Source organism: Lithobates pipiens, unplaced genomic scaffold, assembly GCF_037356315.1.
Source record: "Lithobates pipiens isolate NorthernLeopardFrog02 unplaced genomic scaffold, aLitPip1_a1.2 Scaffold_16, whole genome shotgun sequence".
Classification (NCBI taxonomy): Eukaryota; Metazoa; Chordata; class Amphibia; order Anura; family Ranidae; genus Lithobates; species Lithobates pipiens.
The window spans coordinates 303372465-303387724 of NW_027507748.1; the positions used below are offsets into that span (position 1 = coordinate 303372465).

At 44.5% G+C, this 15260-nt stretch overlaps 1 protein-coding gene across 2 annotated transcripts in view; it reads right to left on the reverse strand.

The window, feature by feature from the left end:
- PHTF1 (putative homeodomain transcription factor 1) overlaps positions 1-15260 on the reverse strand; it is a 214143-nt gene that overhangs the window by 154094 nt on the left and 44789 nt on the right. For both annotated transcript variants that reach the window (XM_077481561.1, XM_077481560.1), the window contains exon 4: positions 12842-12911. In XM_077481561.1, coding sequence (XP_077337687.1) covers positions 12842-12911 — 70 coding nt within the window. The remainder of the gene's footprint in view (positions 1-12841; positions 12912-15260) is intronic.

A 15260-nucleotide genomic window follows, 5' to 3' on the forward strand; every position in this document is an offset into this window, starting at 1 on the left:
TTTGCTTTGTTAGCAAAAGCTTGGCATTGCATGCCATTGCTGAGCCTATCATCTACTAGGAACCCCAAGTCCTTTTCCATTCTAGATTCCCCCAGAAGTTCTCCCCCCAGTGTATAAATTGCATTCATATTTTTGCCACCCAAATGCATTATTTTACATTTTTCTACATTAAACCTCATTTGCTAAGTAGTTGCCCACCCCATTAATTCGTTCAGATCTTTTTGCAAGGTTTCCACATCCTGCGGAGAAGTTATTGCCCTGCTTAGCTTAGAATCATCCGCAAATACAGAGATTGAACTGTTTACCCCATTCTCCAGGTCGTTTATGAAAAAACACATAGGATTGGTCCCTGCACAGAACTCTGGGGGACCCCACTACCCACCCCTGACCATTCTGAGTGCTCCCCATTTATCACAACCCATCCTTGTAGCCAGTTTTCAATCCATGTACTCACCCTATGGTCCATGCCAACCGACCTTATTTTGTACAGTAAATGTTTATGGGGAACTGTGTCAAATGCTTTTGCAAAATCCAGATACACCACGTCTAAGGGCCTTCCTTTATATAGATGGCAACTCATCTCCTCATAGAAGGTTAACACCACTCTATCCAAAACAAAAAAAAACTGTTTTCTTTTTATTGTATTTTATATTTGTAAAATATGTTAAAGAACAGGCACCTGCCCAATCGTTTATTTTCTATAAGAAAAAAATGTTCCAATGAGTCCACTTTAGCTAATATCCAGCTATTTTAAAACATAATTTTACCAAGTGCTAACTTTACTCTCCTGGTTCACAGTAATGATCATAGCAGCAGGATAGTGCAAATGCTTCGGTCAGCGCTTTCCATCTCTCTGTAATTCCATCCTTTGCTGGCTTTTAAGGATGACGTTGCAATGGAGTCAAGGTTTCAAACTGAGCAACCCAAATCAGAATAACATTTCTCAGTTTGAGTTTTGGAGATCACAGGCTGTGTAGTTGTCAAGGAACTGCACATTACAGGGGAAAACTGATTACAGACTTAGTCCTACATGCATTCAATTAGGGAACCCCCACCATGCCTGCTTTCTGCTGTTAAAACAACTCAATGTCTAATTTATGTAGATAGTAACAACACTGCATTCCACTTGCTGCTGCTATTTTAGGTATTGCTGTTTTGTGCTGCCTTACCTGCCTACTTACCCCTGCTGGTGTTCTAAATTCTCCACTCATAAATTTATATTATATATATATATATATATATATATATATATATATATATATATATATATATATATATATATATATATATATATATATATATATATATATAAAATCCATATCCATATATATAAAATCACCGTTAGCTGATGCTTAGGCCTCATGCACACTGGATGTTTTTGCTAACTCTCCCAGATGCCTTTCCTTTAGGGTTGCCACCTGTACGGTTTTCTCCCAGACAGTGCGGTTTTTGAATGATGTGTTTGGGTTTACTTCTGCCCCAGACCCGGACACATAATTTACATGGACTGCACCAAGAGTGACATGTCTCCCCTCTCCCTGACAGCAGATTGGTTCAGGAGAGCAGATCACAGTGTCAGTGTATAAAAGCTCCTCCCCTCCTCCTCCTTCTCCGTTGTGTACACACGCGATGAGGAGGGGGAGCAGGCACGCGCTGATCTCAGGTCTGTGGAAAGTTTTTATTATGCTCTGTAGATGGAGGAGGGAGGGGAAGAAAGCAGCTGGAAAGGAGGACAAGGTGGAAAATATGTGGAGTGATCAAGGGGTTAGGGGGATATGTGCTGAGGGGCTTTTGCAGGGGGAAGATATGCTAGAAGTGTGGATTGAATTTGAAATCTGACAACCCCTCCTTGCGCTCTCTTCCTTCCCAAATCACCCCTCCAGCACATATACCCCCTGCCACCCTCCCCATTGCACTGGCCTGCTTCTCTCACAAAGCGACCCCCAGCACATATCTGACCACCCCCGTGCCCCCAGCACATATGGGCACAGGCTGCATATGATGGGCACAGTGGCTGTATGATTAGCACAGAGGCTGCATATAATAGGCACAGTGATGGTATGATGGGCACAGAGGCTGCATATAATGGGCACAGAGGCTGCATATGATGGGCACAAAGGCTGCATATGATGAGCACAATGGCTGCATATGATGAGCACAATGGCTGCATATGATGAGCACAGTGGCTGCATTTTATCGGCAAAGTGGCTGCATTTGATGGGGAACAGTGGCTGCATTTGGTGGGGCACAGTGAGGGATGAATTGATTGTTTTTTTTTTCAGAATTTTTTACAGTTTGTTTGCCCCCCCACAAAAAAAAAAATTGAGCACCAGCCGCCACTGCCCCCCAGCACATATCTAACTCTTCCCACCCTCCTGCTAGCACTAGCCCTCTCCCCAGGACATATCTGACCCCTGCATTCTGTGCAGAACACGCACAATTCAGCCACACGCACTGTTTAATGCGTTGAGCTATGCGCCACATTACTTCTCTCTTTTAGGCCACTAAAAGTGTCCCTGGTCTTTTACAATCTTATAGCGTATACCCCCCCCCCCCCAAAAAAAATGCCGCCGCTAAAGTTCAGGTTTGGCTTGAAGAAAAGGTGGCAACCCTACTTTCCTCCTAGCAGCAGCGTTTTCCCAGTAAAATTACTTGGCGTTTGTAAAAGTGTGTAACATACTTTTTAACACACTGACAGTTTTGTTGTATGCCTCTAAGCATCTGTGTGTGCATGGACACATAGGCTAGCATGCAGGGGAAATTTGAGGCAGGAAAAAAAAAACATCCTAAAAGCAGCATCAAAAATGTCCAGTGTGCATGAAGCCTAATGCTTCAGCTGTATAAAAATAAAGAAAATAAATCACTGGACATCCATTTTTTCATCTTTCCTTTTTGTAAACTTGATACTGCTGCCCCAACACTTCCCTGAAACATTTTTATTATCATTATCTCTTTATATGTCACCAAAACAGATCCGTTCATGTAGGCACAGCTCTACACATATGGTGGACCTGTCCTAAAGTTAGACATTTCTGGATGAGGAATAATTCCCTTATATAGGTCACCATGGTCAACATTGCTTTGTTAAACAAACCGGTTGAAAATATCATGACACACACGCAAACTTTAATTTACTTTATATTTTTAGAGGCTAAAACCGCTATCGCTACTGCTTGGAAAAGTATGGTTATCAATTTAGTTAAAGTTAAGTTAAACTGGATTATGCTTAATGAAAAGATTGTGAGTGTCAAACAAAATCTCTTTGAAAAGATTTAGGCTCCCTGGTTTACTTACAGGTTCTGGATGCGCAGAGGTGACTCCTGGGTTCGTGGGTGGTGGATTCCTGTTCGGCCATACTCTCTCTACCTTAATCTTCTTTCTTTCTTTGCTTCTCAACTTTTCCCTGTCCTTTTTAGTTATTTCTTTTTCATTTGGTGGCCTTGATCTAGTTAAGGAGTTATCTACCCCAATAGATGATTAAGGTTTTTTTTTGAGAATAAGTTCTGGTACTGTATAACACAAGTTATGCGCTTTAATATTTTGAAGGCGATTTTGATGACGTTGTGTATTATTGGGGCTACGACCCTTTGGGCCCTAAATATTCTTGTAGCCAGATCTGGAATATAGTTTATAGTCCTCCTATGCAGGCTTATTGTATAAATGGTCTGGTGGAAGCCAGCCTGACCCCACTATCCAATTTCCTATATGTTAATGTTGTAGCACTGGTATTTACTGATGCTAATATTTTTTCTAAATTTAAGTTTGGCTGAAACTGCAGTTTGGTTCAGACTAATTGTGCTTAGGTTCTGGCTTCTGTACCAGTTTGGCTGGTTTGTGCTAATTTCCACTTGACCGTGGGTGTCACTGTCACCACCAGTAAGTGTTGGAAATAGAACAAGCCAAATGTACTGGGTACCCCTTTTACTCAGAAACAGCCCGGTGGGAGAAAACAGTTCCTGCTGTGCATTCTGGATAAGGGTATTTAAGGTGCTGATGCCATTTTTGAGGGTCTCTTTTTGGGGTTTGTTTTCCCTGACCTTGTGGCCATCCTGGCCTGGGGTGTGTGCTGCCTTAATGTCTCAGGGTCGGCTGATGGGGTAAGTGAAAGCCTCCTGTGGCCACGGTCGAGGTTTACCTCAGACACTGCCTGAACCGGATGCCAAGAAGGAAATCACTCCAGCAGAATTCACGCCAGGAATGGGTGAGAAATCTGGGGAAAATGTGATGATGGGGACTGTCTGTATATATGTGCCCGCAGAGGACTCTGAAATAGACTCTCTCTCTAATGTGTCTGGAGATGATGACACATCACCTCATGTGGAATCCCCTGTTACAACTAGCAAGACTTTGCTCAAAAGTGGCAATTTGTCCAAGTTAAAAGAACTGCCTGATTATGCTATGGTACAAAAATCACCGCTTTCATGTGTGCCTCCTGGATTGGGAAGCACCCAATCCCTGCCGAGACTCGCCCAATCACAATGGCTGTTGAATAAGCAGTTGGCCACGGAGTACGGATTGGAATTTCCTTATGTTCCCAAAGAGATAATGCAGGAGATCGAGAAGAACAGAGAAAGTTGGTACGCTGATGATGTAAAAGTGCCAAAGCCTTTCAGAAAACCAGGGTGTTCTCCCAGTATGTATGATCGGTTTACCGGATGTCTTTTGTATTGGAGCTATGGGAGACACGTTTATGCAGACAAAGTAGTCATTTGCTGACCGGGCAATGTTTATCACAACAGGAGATTTTAACTTTGCCTGATCCCCGTTTTTATTGGTGATCACATGCAATGACTGTTCGGTTGATGTTAATTCTGAAAGAGGCACCTTTAAAATTACAAGAACTGTGGGGAAGTATAGCTAGGTAGAGTTAACTCAAAGAGAGAAGCTTTGAGTCAAAATCATCTACCTACCACAGTACTTGTCTAAAGGACTTGCATTATGATGTTCTGCCACTAAATGGTAGAGGTCTTCACAACTTAGGTTGAACTATTTTGCACTTAGTCATTATAGACACAGACAGGGGAAAGAAAGTGTAATTTTTTCGGAAATGGGGCTTTGCTTCCCACAGTTAGGTACTGATTTGTGTGTGTTTTGTTTCTTTGTGTGTGTTTTGTTTCAGGACTTAACTGGATCATCTATCAAGCTGCTGGAGAGTGGGTGGCCTAGATAGCTAGTTAGGCCTCCTACACACGAGACGCCAGTGCAAACTCTGCTGGACACTTTTTTAAAAGCTGAAACCGGCGTTTAGAAACGCCTGTTTTGCCGCGATTTAGAGGCGTATTACCGTGTTTGCGCCTAGAAGCGTTCAGTTAAGCTAACATCATAGACCCTCCCCAAGCTAAAAAAACAGTATTATTAACTATTTCAGCCATTTTGTGAGACCAGAGTGAGTAGCAGCAGCTGTGAGCAGCAGTGTACTTGTATTTAGCTTGTCACTTGCCACGTCACCCGCCACAAGTTGTGGATTGTCCACTTGCCACGTGACTTGCCACATCACCTGCCACAAATTGTGGATTGTCCACTTGCCACGTCACCTGCCACATCATTTGCCACGTCACCTGCCACGTAACTTGCCACGTCACCTGCCACAAGTTGTGGATTGTCCACTTGCCATGTCACTTACCAAGTCACCTGCCACATCACTTGCCACAAGTTGTGGATTGTCCACTTGCCACGTTACCTGCCACAAGTTGTGGATTGTCCACTTGCCACATTACCTGCCACAAGTTGTGGATTGTCCACTTGCCACGTCACTTGCCACGTCACCTGCCACGTCACCTGCCACGTCACTTGCCACAAGTTGTGGACTGTCCAATTGCCACATCACTTGCCACGTCACCTGCCCCAAGTTGTGGATTGTCCACTTGACACGTCACCTGCCACATCACCTGCCACAAGTTGTGGATTGTCCACTTGCCACGTCACTTGCCACGTCACCTGCCACGTCACTTGCCACAAGTTGTGGACTGTCCACTTGCCACATCACTTGCCACGTCACCTGCCACAAGTTGTGGATTGTCCACTTGACACGTCACCTGCCACATCACTTGCCACAGGTTGTGGATTGTCCACTTGCCACGTCACCTGCCACGTCCCTTGCCACAGGTTGTGGATTGTCCACTTGCCACGTCGCTTGCCACAAGTTGTGGATTGTCCACTTGCCACAAGTTGTGGATTGTCCACTTGACACGTCACCTGCCACAAGTTGTGGATTGTCCACTTGCCACGTCACTTGTCACCTCACCTGCCACAAGTTGTGGATTGTCCACTTGCCACATCACTTGCCACGTCACCTGCCATGTCACCTGCCACAAGTTGTGGATTGTCCACCTGCCACGTCACCTACCACATCACCTGCCACAAGCTTTGGATTGTCCACTTGCCGCGTCACCTGCCACAAGTTGTGGATTGTCCACTTGCCCCGTCACCTGCCACAAGTTGTGGATTGTCCACTTGCCACGTCACCTGCCACATCATTTGCCACGTCACCTGCCACGTCACTTGCCACGTCACCTGCCAAAAGTTGTGGATTGTCCACTTGCCATGTCATTTACCAAGTCACCTGCCACATCACTTGCCACAAGTTGTGGATTGTCCACTTGCCACGTTACCTGCCACAAGTTGTGGATTGTCCACTTGCCACGTCATCTGCCACAAGTTGTGGATTGTCCACTTGCCACATCACCTGCCACAAGTTGTGGATTGTCCACTTGCCACGTCACTTGCCACGTCACTTGCCACGTCACATTGCCACGTCATTTGCCACAAGTTGTGGACTGTCCAATTGCCACATCACTTGCCACGTCACCTGCCACAAGTTGTGGATTGTCCACTTGACACGTAACCTGCCACATCACCTGCCACAAGTTGTGGATTGTCCACTTGCCACGTCACTTGCCACAAGTTGTGGACTGTCCACTTGCCACATCACTTGCCACAAGTTGTGGATTGTCCACTTGACACGTCACCTGCCACGTCACTTGCCACAGGTTGTGGATTGTCCACTTGCCACGTCACCTGCCACGTCACTTGCCACAGGTTGTGGATTGTCCACTTGCCACGTCACTTGCCACAAGTTGTGGATTGTCCACTTGACACGTCACCTGCCACAAGTTGTGGATTGTCCACTTGCCACGTCACTTGTCACCTCACCTGCCACAAGTTGTGGATTGTCCACTTGCCACATTACTTGCCACGTCACCTGCCATGTCACCTGCCACAAGTTGTGGATTGTCCACCTGCCACGTCACCTGCCACAAGCTTTGGATTGTCCACTTGCCACGTTACCTGCCACAAGTTGTGGATTGTCCACTTGCCACGTCACCTGTCTAATAAATTATTAAAAAAACCTGTGTTGTGTTTATTTGCACTTTTTGCACCAGGTGAATGGGTAGGGGTACATCGTACCCCATACTCATTCACATAGGGTGGGGGGCCGGTATCTGTGGGCCCCCTTATTAAAGGGGACTCCCAGATTCCGATAAGCCCCCCGCCTGCAAACCCTGACAACCAACGGCCAGGATTGTCGGAAAGAGGCCCTTGTCCTCATCAACATGGGGAAAAGGTGGTTTGGGGTGGGGGGGCGCAGGGCCCACCCTCCCCAAAGCACCCCCCATGTTGATGGCATGTGGCCTGGTATGGCTCAGGAGGGGGGGTGCTCGCTCGTCCCCACCCCCTTTCCTGGCTGGCCAGGCTGCGTGCTCAGATAAGGGTCTGCTATGGACTTTGGGGGGACACCCATGCCGTTTTTTTGGCGTAGGGGGTCCCTTTTAAATCCATACCAGGTGACAGGACAGCGAGGTGTCAATCTCGCCGATAGAGGCGGCGACATTGACTTCCTTCGCTAGTTCCATCTACCTGGAGCCACGTTCAAAATGAACGGACTTTACTCCATGTGTGGGCAAGTCCGTTCATTTCAAAAGTCCGGCGGACTAGCGCACAGACGGGCGGATTTTGAGTCAAAGCTTCTTTCTAAGTCCACCGGACTTTTGGGAAGAAAAAAGCCCACACACGGGTGGATTGTCCGGCGGACTCTGGTGCGCCGGACCAAGTCCGCCGGATAGTCCGATCGTGTGTACGCGGCATAAGTGTCGGAGCCATATTATTTAATCCATTCTACAACGGGACCCCTAAGACGGACACAGTGAGAAGGTGAGGTAACGGTAAGCCCAAAAAAAATTCAGCAGCTCCTTCAGAGGGTTAGTGATACATTGTTTTATGCTTATTAATAAGCTGATGCTCCTCCACAGGGAATGGACTATTTTCTACCATGCTACTGAACTCACATTCATCAATTCCAACATTTCTATGTACTTTACTCTCTTCGGAAATTGGACTGGCTTCACTGCACAGTCCAGTTTCACCATTATGGTTCATATGTGCACCTATTACACTGCATGTGTAGTGCTATTTACGTGATTGTTTCGCTTTGTTTTTTTACTGTAAAAAAATTTAAAACGATTGAAACTGGAAAAAAAAACTCAGGAAAACGCACTTTCTCCTTATAATATGTTGTTCCTTAATATCTATAGATTCGTGCTCTACAATTTAAATTAAAACAATCCACATAATCATATGCAAAGTTTTAGGCCGCGTACACACGCGCGGACTGTTCGCCCAACCTTGTCCGCTGAACAGTGTTTGGGCGGACAGTCCGCTCGTGTGTGGGGCTTCAGCGGACAGTTTCAGCGGACAGTTGGCCGAACAAGGTCTTACGGAAATTCCGAAAAACTGTCCGCTGAAACAAGGTTTCAGCGGACTGTTCGCTCGTGTGTAGGCTTGTTCGGCCAACTAAGTCTCGCGCATGCTCAGAAAGGATTTCCACGTCGGAAGGTTGCATTGCAGTGTATAGGACGTCGTATTTTTCGTCCCGTCGTACGTGCCGTTCACGTCATCGCGCACGGTTTCAGCAAACTGTTCGTCCGTCGTGTGTGGCCATGTCCGTCCATGCTAAGTTTGAGCGGACTGTTTGCCGAAACTGTTGGACGGACAAAGTTGGGCGAACAGTCCGCGCGTGTGTACGCGGCCTAACAGAACCATAATGCGTATTGCAAAAGTAGAAATTAGTCTTAGTTATGACTAAGAACAGCTTATACAAAACAACATGTCATGGTTCTGTGATTAATGCTGATGATTGTTTTCAAATCCACAATAAACACCCCCCAACTTTTGTCATGCTATCTTGTTGACCATTCTTCTTGGACAGTGTGTTGGCAGCGGGGCAAAGCTGAGGCTTCATGACGCACTGCTGGATTTATTGAGGCTGGTTACCCAAACAGCAGGAATGTATAAACCCGAAAGCCCATGGAATATATGCATTGTAACTGGGACTGTACCTACACCCTATATTTGAACACGTTAGGGCTCATTACTGCAGTAAAAAACAATGAACCAACCAGATATTGAATTTAAATCAACTGGATTATAGGCAATGTGCATTTTGCAAGTTTTCTCATCAGTAATTAGAAGCCAATCTACTGTAACTGTGAAAGGAAGCTGTAGCATCTATAAAATCTGCCCAAGCAAATAAAAAAGGCTTGTTTTTCTCCACAATAAAGTAAGCTATTTGAAAGCCCATAGTGGTAAATTATTATTTTTCAGCAAAAAAAAAAAAGACTGCTGTAGAGTCGACACAGTTCTCAAATCAAGTAGATCGCTGGCAGAAAGTTCTTCAAAGTTTTTCCATCTCTATATGCCAGTCACCTCTCACCACGTTATTTCACTGGTGGAACTGAAGCATGAAAGTGAAGGCAGAATTTTCTGTTATTGTTACAAGCATCAATCTGTAGGAAAACGCTTTTCTGAAGTTCTAAATTTGAAAAAAAGACTGTCACCAAGTGCAGTTTTTCAGATTTTTCACTGATCGCTGCACTGGTGTCACTTGTGACACTAAGCAGCATTAGGGCAGTTAGTGGTAGGCTCAGGTAGGTTTAGGGTACCCCCATATAGTCTCTAATAAAGGTCTAACCCCTTGATCACCCCCAGTTAACCCTTTCACTCCCTGTCCCAGTGGCATTAGTATAGTGTAAAGATCTCTTTTCTGATCACTGTATTATTGTCACTGGTTAGCCAGTTAGCGTCAGTTAGCCTCAATCCCTGATAGCGTCAGATTTTATCCCTTTGATTGCCAATAGCACTAACACACATGCACACACCATATGACTCCCTTATTAGAATAGTATTTGAATGGATCAATATCTTTGATCTGATCTATACTAGCGTCCCCAATAGTATAGTGTTCCCAAAAACACGGCATTAGCAGGATCAGCCCAAACACCTGTCAGCACCTGCATTTAGCCTCTCCGCCCAGCCCATCCAAGTGCAGTATCAATAGATCACTGTCACTTACAAAACACAGCACACAAAACTGCAGCATTAGCAGAGTCACGCCTGATCCCTGCTAGCACAGTTAATTTTTTGTAGAAGTCGCTGACAACCAGGTGCTCTTCTACCTGTGAGTCCCACAAGCTCTACCTATAAATATAGTGGCCAAACAGAGGTACACTAGTGAAGAGCCCTACACTATACTGAGCATGACAGATGAGAGCAAAGGGGAAGCCTCACTGTCAGATTCAGGCTCAGTATACAAACCTTTAGAGAGCAGCGGCACCCTGACAGATAGCTCTGACGACAGAGTAGTGTTCTCTGCTAAGGTCAGGCATACACGACCCCGTTCTTCTGTTGCATAGATGCAACAACCACATGGTTCTCGTATGGAGCAGAGAGCTAGTATTAGTGCCGCTCAACCTTATGGTGAACTGGCAAGCACCAGCAACCTAGTAAGTCCTGGTTGTAGACAAACCAGCACTGCAGTAACACTTAGTGAAATGGCGAGTCCCATAAGTGCAGTTCAAGCTTGTGCGGTGGCTAGCACAAGTAGTGTACCACAGCCACCAAGAATTCAAAGCCAACCCGGAATTCATGTGGAAACAGCAGATTTTAGTACTCTTGACTTTTATGAGCTTTTTTCACTGAAGATCTGTACAGATGTATTGTGTACCAAAGCAATTTATACGCTGGTCAATTTATTGCTGCAAATCCAAATTTGACCCTTGCCAGAGAATTTGGCTGAAAACCTATAACGGTTCCCGGATTTAAGACCTTCCTGGGCCTATCCCTCCTCATGGTCATTACTAAAAAGGTTGAGTTGAGGTCATATTGATCCACTGACCCAATTCACCATATGACCGTGTTCTCTGCTTCCATGACCAGGAACAGATATGAGCATATCTTGCGGTTCATGCGGTTCATGCGCTTCAACGACAATGATCGGCTCCACAAAATGTCCCCACTTGTAAACCACTCCAATGAACAGTTTGCAGCTTTGTTTATTCCCAATCATGTTGTCTGCGTTGATGAGTCCCTGATTAAGTTTCCTGGCCACCTGGTATAAAAAAGTGTCTGTATACTTATTCCAATTGGCTCAGCTGAACGCTATGTGCTTTACAAAGGGTTAGGAAGAACAGGATCCTTCCTAAAATTCCAGGAAGAGACTATCAAAGCCTGTCTTTTTCCAGACAGTGCTGTGGCCCACCTTCCCAAAATCCAAATGCAGTGAGCCGGCTGAATGAGAGGCATTTTCTGGATGTACTCCCTGGTACCCCTGCTAAAAGAACACCCTAAAGAAGATGTTGGGTCTGTAGAAAAGGCGGATATAGGCGTGGCACTCGCATTTATTGTCCCTCCTGTCCTGGTACAGCATGGCACAGCCCTAGGGCACACTTTCACACAGGGTCTCGAAAGATGTTAGATGGCCATCGCATTTTGAGAGACCCTATGTTCCATTTACAATAAAAAAGTGTTAAAAAAACATAAAAAACACATCAATAAAAAATCTCTATTATTCTCTCACTATTGTTCTGCTCTGTTTTACTGTATTTTATGCTTAACTATAATGTTTAATTGTTACTGTGTTTTATCTTGTTTGCTTTGCAGGTATATCCTACTGTTATACTGTAATGTTACTATGTTTTATTGTTAACCATTATTTGCTTTGCAGGTACGCCATTCAGCTGCAGCACAGTTTTATTTATTTTGACAGCAACAGGTGTGCTCTCACGATACGTAAATCCGTGACTTCAGCACTGAAGGGGTTGATTTCACCACCACAGTTAAAAAAAAGAGCATATATGCCGAAGCAGACATTAGGGGCAAATTGCCCCTATGCTTCCGATATATTTTTTACTTTTTTTTTGGCACAGATTGCAACAAAAAAAGTTGTTTTATAGAGTTCATGTTTTATTGATACTGTGATTTATTGTAACCATTGTTTGCTTTGCAGGTACGCCATTATGCTCCAGCACTGATTTATTGAATTTTGACAGCAACAGGGTTTGCTCTCACAACATGTAAATCAGCAACTCCATCGGTGTAGGAGGCGATTTCCCCACCACAGTTAAAGAGCATATACAGTATCTCACAAAAGTGAGAAAACCACTCACATTTTTGTAAATATTTTATTATATCTTTTCATGTGACAACACTGAAAAAATGACACATGTAAGTCCATGAAATATTTTATATTTTGGAAGTTTCGGAAAATATTACAATTAGTTTTTTTTACACAAAGTCACTTAATGATATATTACTCACACATGGCATGGGTATATGTGAAATTACACCCCAAAATACATTCTGCTGCTTCTCCTGAGTATGGGGATACTACATGTATGAGACTTTTTGGGAGCAAACAGTCTCACACATGTGGTACACAGTGCCAAATTGTAAAAAGTGTTCATTAAGGGGGTAAATCCTTCTGGGGCTGAAGTAGTTAAAACTGCCCAAAGGTATACAAATGTTTAAAATTTTTTAGTTCAATAAGCTGTGCTATAGTGTTACTTACCTCTGACCAGATCCACATCAATCAAGTCAGATTTCATATGAAACATCTTCTTTGGTTTGTTCTTAAAACCCTAAGAGATATAAGAAAAAAACATTATGACTTTAAAACATATTTGATTTCATGTAACATCACACTTTTTTTTTTTACAGTGGCAGCACTAGGGTCATTGAATCTCAACATTTGCATATTCTCACTGTGCCTGCATGGGTTTCCTCTGGAAACTCTGATGTCCTCCCACACTCCAAAGATATGCTGGTAGACTAATTGGTGTAAATTTACCCTAGTATATGTATGAATGCAAGTTAGTGACCTTAGTAGGGCTGCAACTAACGATTATTTTCATAATCGATTAATCGGCCGATTATTTTTTCGATTAATCGGATAAAAAAAAACTGAAAAAGGGGAGAAATATATATATATATATATATATATATATATATATATAAATACACACACACACACACACACACACACACACACACGTGTCCCCCCCAGTATAGATGACACATTCCTCCCCTCTCACATGGTGTCACTGCCCCACCTCCTCTCAGTGCTCCCCTTCCCCCCTCCGGTGTCTCTGGTTTTCTCACCCCTTCAGGGTGACAGCGGCTCCTCCTCGGTGTGCCGGGGTGGTGTGGGGCGGAGTCTCAGTCCAGACCCGCCACACGTGACTCGGCCGACTCCTCCAAATGGAGCGAAGGGCACCCTGAAGCCAGGAGATGGATGCACACATGTGCAGAGCACAACCTCCAATCACAGCAGCGCTGGAAAGCGGCCCAGCGAGGGCTTAACGCTCCTGCGCTCTGCGGCGGGTCTATCGGAAGGCTGCTGGGTAGAGGGGGGAGGAGGAGCCGAAAGCAGCGCAGGCGCGTTGCTGGCGGGACGTCAGCTGGGTGGAGAATGCGAGCAGGCGTAGCTGCGTGGTCATGGACGTGGTGCATGCGTAGGACATGGGAGGATACACAGGATTCTAACGGACCGGCAGGGGGGAAGGTGCAGACTAGGAGTGCAACGGATCAAAAAACTCACGGATCGGATCGTTCCTCGCATCAGAGTCACGGATCGGATAAATTTTCGGATCAGGAAAAAAATAACACTATCCCCGCCCCCCACAGCCACATTGTTTATTTAAATAAAAGGTATAACACTATCCCCCCCCCCCCCAATAAAATGCAGCTTATTACAAGCATAAAAACATAGTCATCATATCACTGATGATTTGCGCCAAGCTCACCACCGATCAAAGTTCCTCCAAACAGACAGCCATGATGAGTCCCTGGATGCCTATTGGCGCAAATCGTCAGTGATATGCTATGTTTTTATGCTTGTCATAAGCTGCATTTTATTGGGGGGGGGGGGGGGGGAGGAGATAGTGTTGTACCTTTTTATTTAAATCAACAATGTGGCTGTGCCAAGCAAGTGGAAAGGCATAGATAGGATTAGATAATAACTAACTACTATCTAATAGATAGTAGTTAGTTATTAGGTTAGATTAGGTAATAAATGTAGTGGTACCTGCATAAAAGAAGTTTTGAATGAGGGCAGGCAAGGCATCCAGCGTGACTCCTCCAGAGTTCCTTCACTTGGGCTGACACAGGCTGAACGCCGCGCTGGGGGTGACGTCAGCGCGCAGCTCGCCGCCGCCGGGTGTACCAAGATGGCTGCCAGCTCCGGCGCTGGGCCGAAGCCGCTGCCTTTCCTAAGGCCGCGGCCCGCTCCGCAGATCGCATGGTGCGGACCAACTAATCGATAATGAAAATCGTTGACAACGATTTTCATTATTGATTATTATCGATAATATCTATTAATCGTTTCAGCCCTAGACCTTAGATTGTAAGTTCTTTGAGGGCAGGGACTGATGCATGTACAATATATACAGGTTTGTCTCATAAAATTATAATATCATCAAAAAGTTAATTTATTTCAGAAATGTAATCAAAAAGTGAAACTCATATTTTATCATTATATCACTGTGCTTGATTGGCCAGCAAACTCGCCTGACCTAAACCCCATAGAGAATCTGTGGGGTATTGTCAAGAGGAAGATGAGAGACACCAGACCCAACAATGCAGATGAGCTGAAGGCCACTATCAAAGAAACCTGAGATGCCATAACATCTCAGCAGTGCCACAGGCTGATTGCTTCCATGCCACGCCACATTGATGCAGTAATTCATGCAAAAGGATCTCCAACCAAGTATTGAGTGCATACTATACTGTACATGGACATACTTTTCAGCAAGCCAACATCTCTGTATTAAAAATCCTTTTTTTATTGGTCTTATGTAATATTTTAATTTTCTGAGATACTGAATTTTGAGTTTTCACTAGCTGTAAGCCATAATAATCAAAATATTAAAAGAAATAAATGCTTGAAATAAATCACCCTGTATATAACTCATCTATATAAAATATACGAG